Source organism: Vipera ursinii (assembly GCF_947247035.1).
Source record: "Vipera ursinii genome assembly, chromosome: 2".
Lineage (NCBI taxonomy): Eukaryota > Metazoa > Chordata > Lepidosauria > Squamata > Viperidae > Vipera > Vipera ursinii.
The window spans coordinates 134,186,526-134,202,132 of NC_139513.1; the positions used below are offsets into that span (position 1 = coordinate 134,186,526).

Here is a 15,607-nt window from a genome sequence, read left to right on the forward strand (position 1 = left end):
GGGGACGTAACTGCTGGGAAAACAACAACAACGACAACTCCACGCTTTCGGCAGCTTCCTTAAAGAGCGGCGCCGCTGCCCCTTCGCACGGAGGTATGCGCGCACCTCCCCAAAGGTTTGGGGAGGTGCGCGCGCAACTCCGGTCGTTCGGAGAGGTGCGCGCGCACCTCTCGGAATGGGCAGGGGCGCCGCTCTTTGCGGAAGCTGCTGCGGCCCGTCTGCTAAGCTGCCGCTTTCGGCAGCTTCACAGACGGGCCGCGGCGGGCTTCCTGAAAGAGCGGCACCGCTGCCCATTCGCGCGGAGGTACGCGCGCACCTCCGGTCGTTCGGAGAGGTGCGCGCGCACCTCTCGGAATGGGCAGGGGCGCCGCTCTTTGAGGAAGCTGCCACGGCCCGTCTGCAAAGCTGCCGAAAGCGGCAGCTTTGCAGACGGGCCGTCGCCATCGGGCAACCGGGAACCGGTTCCATCTCATTTTTAAAAAAATGGCAGCCGCGTGCGTCCGCGCATGCGCAAAAAACCTTTTTGCGCATGCGCGTGCATGGACACACGCACGCGGCTCCCTCTTTTTTTAATTTGTGATGGAACCGGTTCCCAGTGGCTCTTTTTCTTTTTTAGGTTGCCGACCCCTGCACTATACCAAGCTGGCTAGGTAAGCACCAAAACCTGCCAGGTGTAAGACTTCTAATGTATAACTTTGATACTGGTCATGTATGGATTTTTAATGTACTGAGGTATGAAAAGCCAAGAGAAACAGCAGTGAGCAAAGCCAGTTATGAGAAAATGAGTTCTTTGTTTCATAAAAATGCTGGAAGTATTATAAAGTGCTTAGACTCAACTTTTTCATAGTTGCCCAATTGGCCAAACATTTGAAGTCATTTTTTTTAGTGTAGACTGGTTCATAAAATGCTGTATTTTCAAATACTATTTTCAGTTGAAAGACATAGTTGAATAATAATTTTAGAAAACCCAGAATGTTAAAATAAAATGAAGTTCTCAATCAATAAATAAATCAATTTATTACAGCCAAAGGCCAACACATAAACATTCAAATAAAACAAAACTAAACAGAACTATCACAAGAGGACATAGCAATATATTACAATTAATGATGTAATCAATGGGTGACCAAGGTCTGCCTAGTTTTACAGACAGTATATCAAAAACTAGCTAGCTTCAGAAAAACTGAATCATACTGACCTGACAATAAAAATATATTGAGTATAGTCTAAAACTGGATAAAACACATAATAAAATTAATTACAAAAGATTATTAAATAAGATCTAAAATGATTATTTATGTTTCTGGCGAATCCCCAATGCTGCTGCACAGAATCTAGCCACCTGCGCCGTGACAACTGCCTGCTCATCCTTAAGCAACCACTGGAGATAAATGCTTTCCGAACAACCAGGATACCTGTCAATTATGGGGAGGATATGGTTTTTCTGAATGGCTCTGTAGAAGGAACATCGAAGGAGTACATGTCCAATGGTCTCCACCTCTCCTGAGCCACAGGAGCAGAGACTTTCAGACAGTGGTGTCTTTTTATACTTGCCGTACAGGACGGCTGATGGAAATGCATGACACCGTGCAAGCGAGAATGCTTTCCAGTGGTTTACTGACTCCAACTGACTAAGATACCTGGCAGGTATAACCACGTATCTAATAGAGTCTGGAGCCAGAAACAGCGGAGCTATACCTAAGTCCGCTTGCCTCTTGATGTCCTTTACTCTTTGACGCACGGTTTGTTTTGCTTGGTCGTAGTCCAATTTGAGAATTGAGGCTGATGAGAAGCCTAGTTTGGCAAGGTTGGACTCCGACTGCCTTGATCCATGAAGAGGAGAATTTATCTTGTAGAATTAATGGAGCAAGGCCTTGCGGAAAGCAATTAAGTCTTAGCCAGATGTTTAAGGAAGCTATACAGATTCTTGCTTCTACTTTTATCAATCATGTCTCCAGGCACAGAAGTGCATTTGGGACACAGCGCGGCATCTGGAGAATTGTTCTGATAAGTTTGGATTGAACTCTTTCCAGTGGTGTAGAACACGAAGCTGAGGGTCCGAGGAAGGACCCGTAGAGTAGCTGTGCTAGTGACTTGGCCAGAAAGAGCTTAATTGCAGCTGGAAAATAGTGTCCTCTCTTTGTGCAAAAAAATTTAACAATGGCATTCGCTGATCAATTATTTAACCATTTTACCATATCATTTATGTAAAAATTGAAGAGCAAGGGGGCCAAAATGCACCCCTGTTTAAACCCCTTTTGAGTTTCAACTGACCTCCAGAGAGACCCTTGCATATTACACCTCACCTTGAGCGATGTTTTGGTATCTAAGGCACATAACAGATGGAGGAGTCTGTGATCAATTGAGGCAGCTTCCAGCTTCTCCCATAGCTTAGTCCTTGTAACCGTGTCAAAAGCTGCCTTAAGATCTATAAAGGCAACGTATAATAATACAGGTCTATTTGATGCATATTTTTTAATCAAATGATGAGGAACTAAGCACTGATCTATGGTGCCTCTCCCCTCTCTAAACCCGGCTTGTTCTTCGGCAATCAGGTTCTCAAGATCCAGCCACTCCTTTAATTTAACTTGAAGGTGTTTGGCATAAAGTTTGCTGATTATATTTAGCAGACTTATTGGTCTGTAGTTGGCAGGGTTGTCTCTCCTTCACTTTTTATAAATTGGGACCACAATTGCCAAGCCCCAATCCTCTGGGACATGGCCGGTGGATTCAATATAGGTGAATAGCGCTGCCAGGATGGGTATCCACCACTCCATATTATTCTTTAGTAATTTGGCCGAAATGAAATCAGCTCCTGGTGCCTTCCCGATCCTGAGTTGGCCAATGAGGGATTTAATTTCAGACTCTGAAACTGGAGGCCACTGAGGTAAATCCTTCATTATAGACCTTGTGCTCTCATTGGAGGGGTCTTCATTCATTCTCCGAAAATGGAGTTCCCAGGTTATAGGAGATATATGACAGTCTAATGGGGTATAGATTCTTTCAGAGTGGCAAGTTATTAGATGCCAAAATAAAGAAGAGTTCTTTTGCTTTGCTGCCACGATGAGCTGTTCCCAGGAAGACCTTGTGTCTTGTCTCTTCTTGAATGCAATCAATTGCTTGAATTGTTTTTTAAGTGTAAGTAACTTTTTAAGAATTGCTTTATTGCCATATCCAGTCTTGCTTTTGTACTGCTTGTATGCCAAGTTAAGGGCTTTCTTGGCTTCTACGCAATCCTTATCAAACCATGGTTTGGAGGTGGTACAGGACCTCTTAACTGAGAAATTTCGGTCATGTGCTAATAATGGTTGTAGCTTATAAGCTAAACTTTTATATAATTCTAATAAATATTGAGTCAGATTGGCTGATATAAAGGCTGCGTGGATTTGTTAGGGCTCTCCTTACCTTTTGATCAAGTTGTTGGGTCCATTTGACCCAACATCTTGTTAGGCCGGCTATAGAGATTGCAGGGATAAAATGGTCCTTGGCGGGTATCTGCCTGATAAAAGGCTTCATGTATATACACAGAGGAAGATGATTACTTTCTAGGTAAGGCAGGACTTCAAAATTTTCTATATAATGTACTAAATCCATAGAAAATAAGATGTAGTCAATGGTGCTAGCTTTGGACCCTGCCATGAATGTAAACTCGCCAGGATAGTTACAAGCCATGAGCTGTTAGATATGAAGAAGTTAAATTTATTTGCCAACTTGGCAAGACAGAGGCCAGCATAGTTAGCTCTAATGTCTTTAGACAGTCATATGAGGGGGGCGTTGGTTTGTATAGGGACATCCGATGGTGGGTATTGATGATGTTTCATGAATAATGTATAATCATCTGGTCCCAATCTGGCATTAAAGTCTCCTCCCTGGCATTTGGGTGTTCCGTGACTTGTTTATTAACGTAGTGTTGTTCCAACTCCAGCCATACAGCAGTGATTTTAGCTTTTCTTAGTGAAGGAGGGAGATAAACATTAATTATGAAAAGCAGGACTGAGTCCCACTTGAGGAGAAGGGCCATAGCTGAATGGTTTAAAGGGGTAATAAGTGTGGACTCTGCTCTAAGGTTGGTAGAAATAAATATACCCAGCCCTCCTTTCAGTCTCCCTGGGCCTCTGCCTGGCCTTGCTTCCAGCTTATATGAATAATAGCCATTAAGCAGTTCATCAATAGTCCAAGTCTCTTGCACCAATATAATATCTTTACCTTTCAGAGGATCAGAGTGATTAAGGCCTCTGAAACAACAACACCCGGCTACATTCCATGACATGATGTTTAAAGTGTTCTATATGCTGTTTGCTTTCAAGTTCAGTTTGTAAATCCCATTCCAATGAGTCACATACAGATGAGTTACTTACTGGAGCAGGCTGTCTATTTGCAGCGAAATCTTCCATTTTCTGCTGCTTCAGTGGCATGCTGTCTCTTTCTCCTTTTCCTCATTCTTGGTAATCCTGGCTTGTAGAGTTGTTAAAATGTAGGTAAAACAATGGTAGTCTCTCCAGTATATATCCTTTATAAAAAGTCTTTGACTATTACAAAAAGTCAACCAAGGGTTAAAACAGATTTAAAAATAGGTTAAAAATGGGTTAAAAATAGGGCAAAATGGGTAGGTTAAAATGCAGTGTTAAAAGGGGTTAAAAAGTTAAAATCAAATAAAAGAAAGCTTTTACTTTTGGAGGAGCTCTTTACAGCCTTTGCTGCCTGTCCACCAATATTTTGATCAAGGAATCACTAAGGTGGAAACTACATCACCAAAACTGGCAGAGCAAGCTACTACATATAGAGTAAACAGGCAGCAAACTCCACACTCACACTGATGATGTTACCTAGTTCCACCTGTACCTCCAAGTTCTCAATCAAATAAAGTAGTTTGGTTTCTTTTAATGATATATCCTCTTTCTACCAGATTCACGGTTCATGTTCAAAGATTATATGAGTTATAATCAATATGCTGACAGTAGCCAGCTATAGATCCCTGCCTCTCTCTGGACAAAGGACATTGCCAAACTCCTGCCTCTGTCCCTGAAATCTGGGAGGGCTTGCATGGATCAAAACAAGCTGCAAAAAGGAGCTACTATTTATTGATGATCAATCTAGCTCAATTCCATTTCCAATGTTGAATCTGGATAGGGGTCATTATCACCCTAGAGGAGACTAGAGAAGGTCTTGCTAGAACAGCAGGTTGAGGCCATAGCAAGGTGAGCCTTTTCAATTTCACTGATGTTCCAGTTATCCTTATTGTCTGAAGGGAGAGCAGTGGGAGCTTTTCCACAAGCTTCTTAGTGGCTGTCCTCACAGTCTGGAATATCTTGCCTTCAAAGATGCAGAATAACTCAACTACTTGGATTTCAAGAAGTCACTGATGGCTTACTTTCCACAGGATGTTTGAATGCTGATGGGGAAGGGATATCTTAGTTTTTGAACTGGACAGTTTTTATCTGTTCAGTTTTGATTTGACTGTAAATAACCTTAAGTCTTAGAAAGTCTAGATCAGTGGTGGCGAACCTATGGCACACATGCAAGGCAGCACTCAGAGCCCTCTCTGTGGGCACGCACGCTGTCACCCCAGCCCTGTCTCCTGCCGTGGCCCTCTCCTCACCAGCAGCCCCCCTGGAGAATTGCCCCCGGGTGCAGCCCGCACAGAGCAGTGCAGCCAAGGACATGGCAACCGGGCAGCAGGGACAAGACTCCGCCCTTGCGCCCCATTGTGCGCAGATAATGCTGTGGTGCGCAGATGGAAGGCGTGGCGTCCATGGCACGCAGGGCCACCTGGGTGATCTGTGGCAGGCCATGGAGGCAGTAGGTGGCCCTGCAGGTGGGTGGGGAGTGGCATGGGGCAGACCGGGTGGAGCAGAGGCGGGGCAGGGGTGGGGACGGAGAGGGTGGGGAGGGGGTGGTGTGGTTTTTGGGCACTCAGTGTCTAAAAGTTTTGCCATCACTGGTCTAGATGACATATAAATGATATATATGATGATTATATATATAATATACAAACTATTAGCCAGCCCTGTGACAGAAATAGTAGAAGAGGACTGTTTGTTGACAAATTTACTAAGTTAAAACTTGATGTTAAAAAAGATCTCTGGGACCAGAACAGAAGTACCAAATGGAATTGCCTGTTTGTTGCATGTGGTTGTCAATAGAATTGTTACATGACTGTGGTTATCAATAGAATTCAAAGGATTATATGGCAGACCCTATTGCCCTTACATTGATAAACTGCGAAAAGAGGGACTGATCTCATAGTTGACTAGAGATGCAAATTGATTCTCTAGTGATATTGATATAACTGGGCAAAAATGTTCTGGGGAAAATTCCTTTCTTCCAGCTCTAGATTCTAACAACTGAATCCAACTGCCATGATGTGAAAATCTCAAATATGAACTGTAGAAACAGAAGTAACTATACAGATGAAGACTTTCAGCCAAAGGAGTATGATGATTCCTCACAAATGAACAGGATTTAGATTCTCCCAACTGACCAGTTGCATGCTCAGAATCTGATTGTCCAGGATTTGGGAATTATATATAATAGGTTCAAGATGTCAGCCTTCCCAGGTAGTCCAAACATGAAACACAACCAGATGAGCTATTTTATTGTAAAGCTACATTAACAGAATCTTGCAAGTTAGAAAGTACAAATCTCCCACCATCTCCTTTACAACTTGAGAAATTAGGGAGGATCCCTTCTAAATCTCTTTCTCCATCTATCATGCAGTTGTGGGATAACCTCTCTCTTATCTGATTGCTCCTCAGGCATTTCTTTACACCATCTCTCAAGTTCTTTCTCACATACCACTACAACAGTGCTATCATAGACTACACAATCCAGATTCCCCAAGCAATCCTGCTGACCCAACGGGCTCCTTCCTTTGAGGTCCATGTTGCTGTTTCACAGGGAACTATCACAGTTGATTCCCAAGGATAATTGTTAAACAAATGGCTGCTTCATTGATGGGACAAAACACAAACTTGTTTTACCATTTCCAATAAGTCATAGAATTTAGCTTGGTGTATGTATCTGACCAGGTCCTGCAGAGGATAACTTTTGGATGCTAGAAAGAAAGAGTCTATCTTTTCTTAAACTTATCACATAAGGATATAAAATTAAAGTAGAGGAGTGTCTATTTATAGCTTTCACATCAAAACTGGATAGGACAAGAACTAGAAGTCACCTTTTCCCCCATAGCTACATTGTACATAAGTTTGGCCCTGCCTACTAAAGCAAGTGTAAGTAGCTTCAATGAAATATACTCTCCTTTGCTATTGGAGGAAGTTATGTTTACTGTAATATATTAATAGAAGCCTCAACTAGTAAATTTATAGCTTAACATTTCAGAAAGGGCAGCTTAATTATTAAGTTTTCATGAACATTTAAGTTAAATTGGTGGTTTTCCTTAAACAATTGTGTATTGGAAATAGAATATTAAATAACAAGATTTAAACTGCTTTAACTGACCTAAATTTAGCTAAAATTTGATACAATTCTATGATTGCTTATTATACAAAATTATAGCAGAAAAAAATGAAAAAATATAATATTGTTGTTTTAGAATGCAAAAAAATAAAAAGTATTTTTTCAGAAACTCAGAGATTATACGATATGCAGGGGGGAAAAGGATTATGAAAGTCAAGTTGCTAGGCTACCGATAGATGCTTAACTACCTAGCCTCTGCTTGGCAAACTAAGCCAACCCATTGCTTATTTCTAAAATACATTTCCTTAAAAAATAGTCAGAGGAAAAGGGAGGAAATGACTGCAAGTAGGGCATCTCAGTGAGCACCAGTTTTCTGACTTGCATAAGTGAATTTTTATGATTTACCAAAAATAGAGTGCCATTACTGCTTACCCTTGCCCCTTCCAAGAATAAGCATTTACAATCCCCCCCCCGCTTTTTCTGAAGTGCAGGAAAGCAATTGTCACAGCTAAGTTGTATAAACTCAGCCACAGTCCAAGTTGGCAGCACTGCTTGTCTCACTCTCTTGCCAAATGCTCCTTTTAGCCAGAGGTGGCTATTTATGGTATATTTATAAAAACTACATGGATACCTACACAAATGTGTTCTCTGCATCCTCCAAGGAGTAACCTCATCTTCATTACTGCAAAGCCAACAAGTCTCAGTAACACAGAGGCAATAATTATGTGATATGCAACATTCTTAACAACTGAAAGGCTAATACACATTTGTCAGGCATCTGGAACGGTGGGGGTTTGACACATGCCTTCCCAGAGATGGTTTAATGAAAGTCATAATATTCCAGAACAATCTAAGCAGAACACCTCACATAGCATAAGCACTCAATGTGTGCCTTCTGCTCAGGAATAAAAATAGCCCTGGAAAGAATGAAACACATTCTGTAATGTGTAGAAGCAGCTTGAAGAGTATGAAGAGAAAAAAAAAAGCCAGGCATCACCACCCTTATGGAAGACATAAAAAGCCTTGTTTGACAAGGACTCAATCTCTGACATTAAATGAAAAAGAAATGTCTACTATTTCACAGTTGGTCCTTTTAAGGCACAAGTTTTCAAAAAAATAAAATAATCATGAAACAATGGAATTGGTTGAATAATGAACCAGGGTGGCATTGATAATATGTAGGCATATGGGGGATGCTTGAAAACCAACTCTCTATTCTCTAAAGAGCCAGCTGACATTTAGAGGTATCAGTGTAGAGGTCTTTTTAAGCACTGTCTCATTTCTACATTAAAAATCCCATCTTCTAGCCCTGTCCTTTTCCTGCCTCAAATCCTAGAAAGTCAATGTCATCTGAAATCCATTGAAAGAACTGAGGTTGAAAACATTTTGTTGCTGGGAGCTCTTTTTCAAAAAGCCTTGGAGGACTCGAAGAAGTTTGAGGATGACATGATATTTCTGGAAAGAGGGAGGCTATTTGTTTTAGTTTACTTCTTCAGATATTTTCATATAAAATACATGCATACATGAATCTAAAAAAAGCTTAACACTTAATTGTTACCACTTAGTTGCTTCTACCCTTGATTATTATTATTTGAATGTATCACTGCACTTTCAAATTCTGGCAGTATAATTTTGAGATGATAGTTCGTGGCATATTTCTTGACTGCTTGTTCCTTTACTGCTGATGGTTAATCCACCATTAAAGTTTATTGTTCCTTTATTGTTGATAGTTGAACCAGTACATTTCACTTAATACTGTTATATGGTCAACAATATTAAACTAGTAAACTTTAATGGAGGGCATTAAATGATTGTTTATACTGTCATCTAGGTCTTACAAGGAACTCATTCTGAAATGAAGATTCTATTAGAAATGTTGACTTCCAGATGCCATTGTAGTGAAGCCAATGACTCTATGTACTTATTTGCTCTTCTGTTTCAACTCTGAAGGCTGAAAGCTTCTCTGAATGATCCAGCTGAAATTGAGACAAGAAGCTGTTGTACTAAGGGCTCAACTGGACCACAGATTGTGTCATAATCTTGGTTAATGTCATGAGCTTGAACCTTGCAATCTACATCATTCTGACATGTGTCTGGCAAAGCATATTCACAAACAATATTCTTAAATTGTTAGATGTTTAAAGACACTGTTCATCTTTTGACTTAAGATCCAGTAAACGATCATACCAGAACTATTCACAAATTATACTTGAGTCATGTAATGAATAGTACAAATATTAAAATTTGTTCCCTTTCACTTTTAGTGCAATGGTGCCCCCTCTCTGAATTGAGATATACAAGCCATAAGCAAACAAACAAAATACTTATAACACAATTGGAGGCAGGTGTTATAAAGAGTTCAAAAACATGCAACATTTTTTTCCCCAACATGCTTTTTAAAAGAGTAACAAAGGCTTGCTTGTGGAGCACATAATGATAGCCAACACACTTGTATACAATAGATGCATTACAATCACTGTTAAAACCAATTAAAAAGTTTTATACTAGATCTTTTTTAAAAGAACAAATATCATATGGAAATTAAGAGGTATTTAGAGCACTATTACATTTACTGTTATTTACTGGTGCTTCCAAATAGGCATTTGAAAAGCCAACTATTACCGTAGTAAGTAGATAAAAGAGACAAAGATTTCCTACAAGATAAATTAGCTTTAAATAATAATATAACAGTGGGCTTGCAAATGAAATGTTTTTACTTTATAAAAGGATAGGAATAAAACAGGTTTAGTTCTCTTCTGAGGGAAAGGAGGAGCAGAAGGTTAAGTAAAGAAAGAGCTGATGGAGTTCTCCATGTAACTATCCCTACTGTATGAAAGCAAAATCATCAGTACTAAGATTCAAGCTGTCAAATTTTTTGGAAGAGCACTTTGAAAATAGTGGTTAACTTGGGGATAGATCATTACTTTTGAGTAGTCCAATTTTTCAACCAACATTTAGGATGTTACCAATTTAAATAAGGGCCAGGAGCCCTTATTTTCTTGTCTTGTCTGAAAGCAATCAAACACTGAAGCATATTCTGGACAGCCCTTCTTCAACTCTAAGCTTCACCTGACATCCTGGAAACCCTGACATATGTCTGGATCTGACAACGTTGTTCTGCTTACTACTCTGAATTTGGCAGTCAATAATGAATCCTTTGCTTGACTTCTGTACTGGAACTTGATCATGCTTTTGCCTACAACTCAGCTTTGTGTGTTCTTGGCTGGTTTTTGACATCAGCCTGAACCCAGTGAAATTGATCAAAGTTTTGATCTTGTCTCATATGTCCTGGAATATTTCAGGATTTCTGTTATTAGAAGTTGAATGCAATGTAACAATGAAAATAAAGCAATCATGAAATTTCTGATAGTATGCAATTTACAATCTTTTGCTGAACCTTTAAGCCTAAATGCATCAACAACAGCTATTCAACAAACCATTAAGAAGTGAATTTTAAAGCATGATGTAACTTTTAATTTTGAAATGTTTCAAGTATGGAATGTCATAAATATCCTGTTTTGATTATGAAACTTGTTTTCATATGTAAAACTGGGGTCCTTCAACTATGTAGGAACTTCACATCAAGATAACAAATTTAAAATATTGAAGAGTTTGGAGAAACCTGGACTAATGTGAAAACACTGGAAATTTAGGACAGAAGAGAGGAAACGAAATATTCATTATAGTTTGAAGCCCCCTTCTAACACTAGAAAGAGATCCTCAATTCATCTTAGTATAGTTTTCATTTTTGTCTCTATGACATTTGAACATTTTGAATTCTATATAGGATTAGAGAACAATATCTACCATTCATCAAGCAAGAGAAATATTCAGTACAGCGTTCACCAAATGGCCAATAATAAAATGGTGTATGCAATAGTCCACCAGGAAATGACCAAGGCATGAGTAACTGTGAGCAAGGCCTCCTGTCTAGAAAAGGGTGCAATTGGTGTACAAGGCATATTGTGTACAAAAGCCTCCTAGCCACAGTTTCCACCTGCTTCCCAAGCAGAAGCTGCAAGTCTCACAGCCACTGCCTGTGGAAGTGTTACATCACTGAATGTCAGAGATAACAAAGAAAGACCCAATGACTCAAAACCACTCCATCTTGCCGGAGTTGAGCTGGAGCTAGTTCCTCCCCATCCAGACTGCCAAAGTTTTCAAGCAATGAGTCAGATGAAATAGCATGCAAGAGTCTGTTACTATAACCTTATAATAAAAGTAGAATTAGCTCATTTATCTTTGGTTTCAAGATTAGTCTACCTTGGAGAGCTGATGATAGGTCATTCACAAGTGTGACCAATGCCACCTTTGTATTAAAATTCAAATTGAATCCAGACTGAAAAGGATCCAGGTAATTCATTTCATCCAGGGCCCTCTTGAGTAGGGAGTCCACCACCAACTCCTTTGAAGCTGGTGGAACCATCCACTCCTGCAAAGAGGCATTAACCATTGTTTGGACACTCAGGAGTCCTTGACCAACCAGGAGGGGCATAAGTCCAGAACATAACTAACCAGGCTCACTGATTGGCTCAAACTCCTCCCAGAGGTCACTTCCTAAAGGATTTGTCCAGCCAGCACCATCAACAAGTGAAATAAACTGACTTTCTCTGACAGATGATGAGTACAATATATTCTCCAAAATTGCTCTGCAAGAGCTTTCATGGCTCTTCCTTCCCAAGGAGGGACATGGCAATCTGAAACAAGACTGCTGGTTGGCTATCTGCAGATGTGATAAGAGCAGAGAAATACATTTGCTTTGCTGCCCTTATTGCTACAAAGTACATCATAATAAAGGCTCTTATCTGTGCTTGGTTGGCTTTTCATCTTTCACTAGCAATGTTCTAGGCATCACTGTATCGCTTCATCTTCTACAGTTCCTTAGAAAATCATGAAACTTTATATGATCCATAAACAAAAAGAGTCCACACTGGTATGACCCAATCCACATGCCTATCACATGCTCATTACAAGCAATGACCAAGACTTCCACCAATCCATGCACCAGAGCTTTGGGGTAAAACCCAAGTTGCTTCTGAAATCCAATTGGGTCCACCAGTTGCCAATTGAATAGGCCCCACTTCAGTTAGAAAAGATATGGTGGCAAAGAAAATTTCTAAGACATGGAATAGTCATGGATGGATATAATTATCAATCCCAAACTAAGTACAAAATACAAATTAATCAAGGATCCTTAATCAAGAATGAAGTCACCATCACTTGGACCGAACTACATGTCATGTGATGGGTGTCCATGACTAACAAACAGGGACAGGGTACTAATGCACAGCTGGACACATTAAAAGAGCTCTTAGAATCTATTCATTTTTTTCTGAAGATCACTAGATTAAATTCCTACATTAACACAGCCAAACCCTGACTCAGATACTTCAAGAAGACCCAGTTAGAGTCCAACTCTGATACAAGGATGAAACCCACCCCCCTTTATTCTAGCTCTTACTATTCATGTTTATGAAATTTGGTAAGGAAGCACAAAAACGTAACTTTTCATATGCTGAATATTTCAAACTGTAAATGAACCACATATTCAAGCGTGTGTTTAAGGAAACGTGAATGAATTTTGTTAAATCCCACAAAGAAGGCAAGCAATGGATATTTTTAAATTAACCATCTAATGTGCTTAGAAATTTTCATTCACTGTATTTTTTAGCATTCACAATGCATCTAAAACACAACAGAAATAACAAGCGTATTTTATATGAAATTTGTAGAGAAAAAGAATTGCTGACTTCTATAAAAGCGTAACTTCAACATGCATTTTTAAGGCCACAGACAATATTTTCAAAACTTTTAATTATACTCAAACAGCTGGCAGCATAATTGACTCAAAGCCCCAGATTACCTTGATTGCTGTGTCATTATCTCTAATCAGCTGCTGTTTCTCATCTTCAAACTTTTGTAAAACATCTTGCAGACGCCTTTCTCCAGCAAGTTGCCGCTGGTTGCTTTCCTCTGTCAGAGAGGAAATGGTTGTCTTAAGTTCAGCTATGATCTAAAAAGAAAACAGCATGCTAAAACTATTGCAACAGAAAGAAGTTATACATTTTGCAATGTATTTATCATTGACACAAGAATTTGAGTTGCCAAACTCAACTGTTACATGCCAGCAAGCAGAAAATTCTACAGAGAGAAAAGAAACATTGAGTTTGGAATAGCATAAACTGCTAACAAAAACATTTAGGAGAAAATTTTCCACTATGAAAGTTCCTCAGTAATTTGCATACCAGAACAAAGCACACTTGTTATGTGAAAAACAGCAAATATAGGATTCCAATTTTCCACTTTACTGTTTGAAAACTGACAGTCTGAAATGCTTCTGCATGTATACTGAGAAATGCAGCAAATAGAATATTGAATTAATCACCAAAGAATGAAAATGTATATTATCGTACATTATACTACTGTATAGTATAACCAGTCTGCCTTTTTTGCATGAGACTAGTTATCAATACATTCAGCCATTTACAAGCAAATTTTCCCCAGTAATCTCTTCTACCTGCCCTGAACTACATAGTGTATATTTAGCACTGCCCTAAAGTAGCATTCATTTCAGTCTCTTTATTACATCTTTGGTGGGCATTCTTTCCTTCCCAAACCATTACTGGGATTTTTTTTATAGCTGAGATTCTTTTCTTGAGGGAAATAGTGAAACCTTAGTTTATTTGGTCAGGAGTGGATAATCTTAATCTACATTAATAAATATTCTTTAAAATATTGCTGCCACCATCCCCAAATGATAAACTGAGATTTTTCTTGTAAGGTTATATTCCTGTTTAATCTGGAAAGATTAACATAAAGAATTGTACTTTGTACTCTTTACATAATCAACTGATTGTGAATGATTAAAACTTTATTTAACAGGAAAGAATTTACCACATTTATTGAGATGAAAAGGGTTTCAGTTTGCAACTAATATATCTGTGTATACTAGACTGAAGACAGCCTTTCTCTGAACTAGCAAACATGCAAGTCTCTTCACTATGAACAGGGTAGTTTGCTGTTTGTAGTGGGATTTAGTGGGATTTAAACCAAATCAGTGTATATGAGCACATACACACATCTATAAACAGAAACAGATAAAAGAAAAAAGTAGTATAGTTCTTCAATTATAAGGAAAAACTGAGCAACCCAAGGATACAAGCGCACAACCATAACGCTGCCTACATGGACACAACATTCACAAAAAAATTACGTTAACAGCAGCAGGATAAGAAAAATCAACTTAACTGGGAAATTCTGGGCGCTGCCAAATTTGAAAAAACACTGTTGTTGATAAAGCAAAAAAAATGGAACAGACTGAGTCATCCTCACAGAGGCATGCATGCTGTTTTGATGGGGCATTTTTGTAAAACTCTTAACAAAAAAGCAAAGAATAATGCATCAATTCTGGCCAAAGTAAAAGCTAAAGTAAAAATCAAAAATTCAGAATGCTTATGAGGACAAGTAAGAAGTTGGAAGGTACCCATTTATTTATTTATAACTCAAGGCAGAAAACAGACACAATATTCTTTCCTTATTCTATTTTTCTCGCAATAACAATCCTGGAAGGTGGGTTGGAATGGGAGAGAAGGACTGGTCCAAAGTCACTCAGCTGGCTTTCTTGCCCAAGGCAGCACTAGAACATATTTTCCTGTTTTCTGTCTAGTACCTTAACCACTTTTAGGAAAATCACACAAGTTTTGAGGATGACACAAACTTGCAGTTTTATATAAGTAAATATGTTTTACATCTATATTTACAGCAAACAAGATAGTCAGGCAAACAGGAGCATCATGAGGTAAAATCAGAGCATACAGGGCACCCAGAAGAAAAAGGTGGGAAAACAGGGAAACTCCCCCTCTACAACAACCAATCACAGTGTACATTGCCTCAGGCAGGAGCCAGCACTCTCGAATTAATCAACTACAGTGAGTGAAAAAATATTATTATTATTATTTTTAATCCCATTTATATCCCGCCCTTCTCCGAAGACTCAGGGCGGCTTACAATCTAAGAAGCACAAATCAATGTGCTACAGTGAGGGAAAAAATTATTTGATCCCCTGCTGATTTTGTAGGTTGGCCCACTGACAAAGAAATGATTAGTCTATAATTTTAATGGTAGGTTTAACAGTGAGAGACAGAACAACAACAAAAAATCCAGAAAAATGCATTTCAAAAAAGTTATAAAT

At 39.1% G+C, this 15,607-nt stretch overlaps 1 protein-coding gene across 4 annotated transcripts in view; it reads right to left on the reverse strand.

The window, feature by feature from the left end:
• Positions 1-15,607, reverse strand: part of CEP112 (centrosomal protein 112) — a gene marked incomplete at its 3' end in the record, with an annotated part of 302,148 nt that overhangs the window by 67,914 nt on the left and 218,627 nt on the right. For all 4 annotated transcript variants that reach the window (XM_083355444.1, XM_083355442.1, XM_083355443.1 and 1 more), the window contains one exon: positions 13,280-13,429. In XM_083355444.1, coding sequence (XP_083211570.1) covers positions 13,280-13,429 — 150 coding nt within the window. The remainder of the gene's footprint in view (positions 1-13,279; positions 13,430-15,607) is intronic.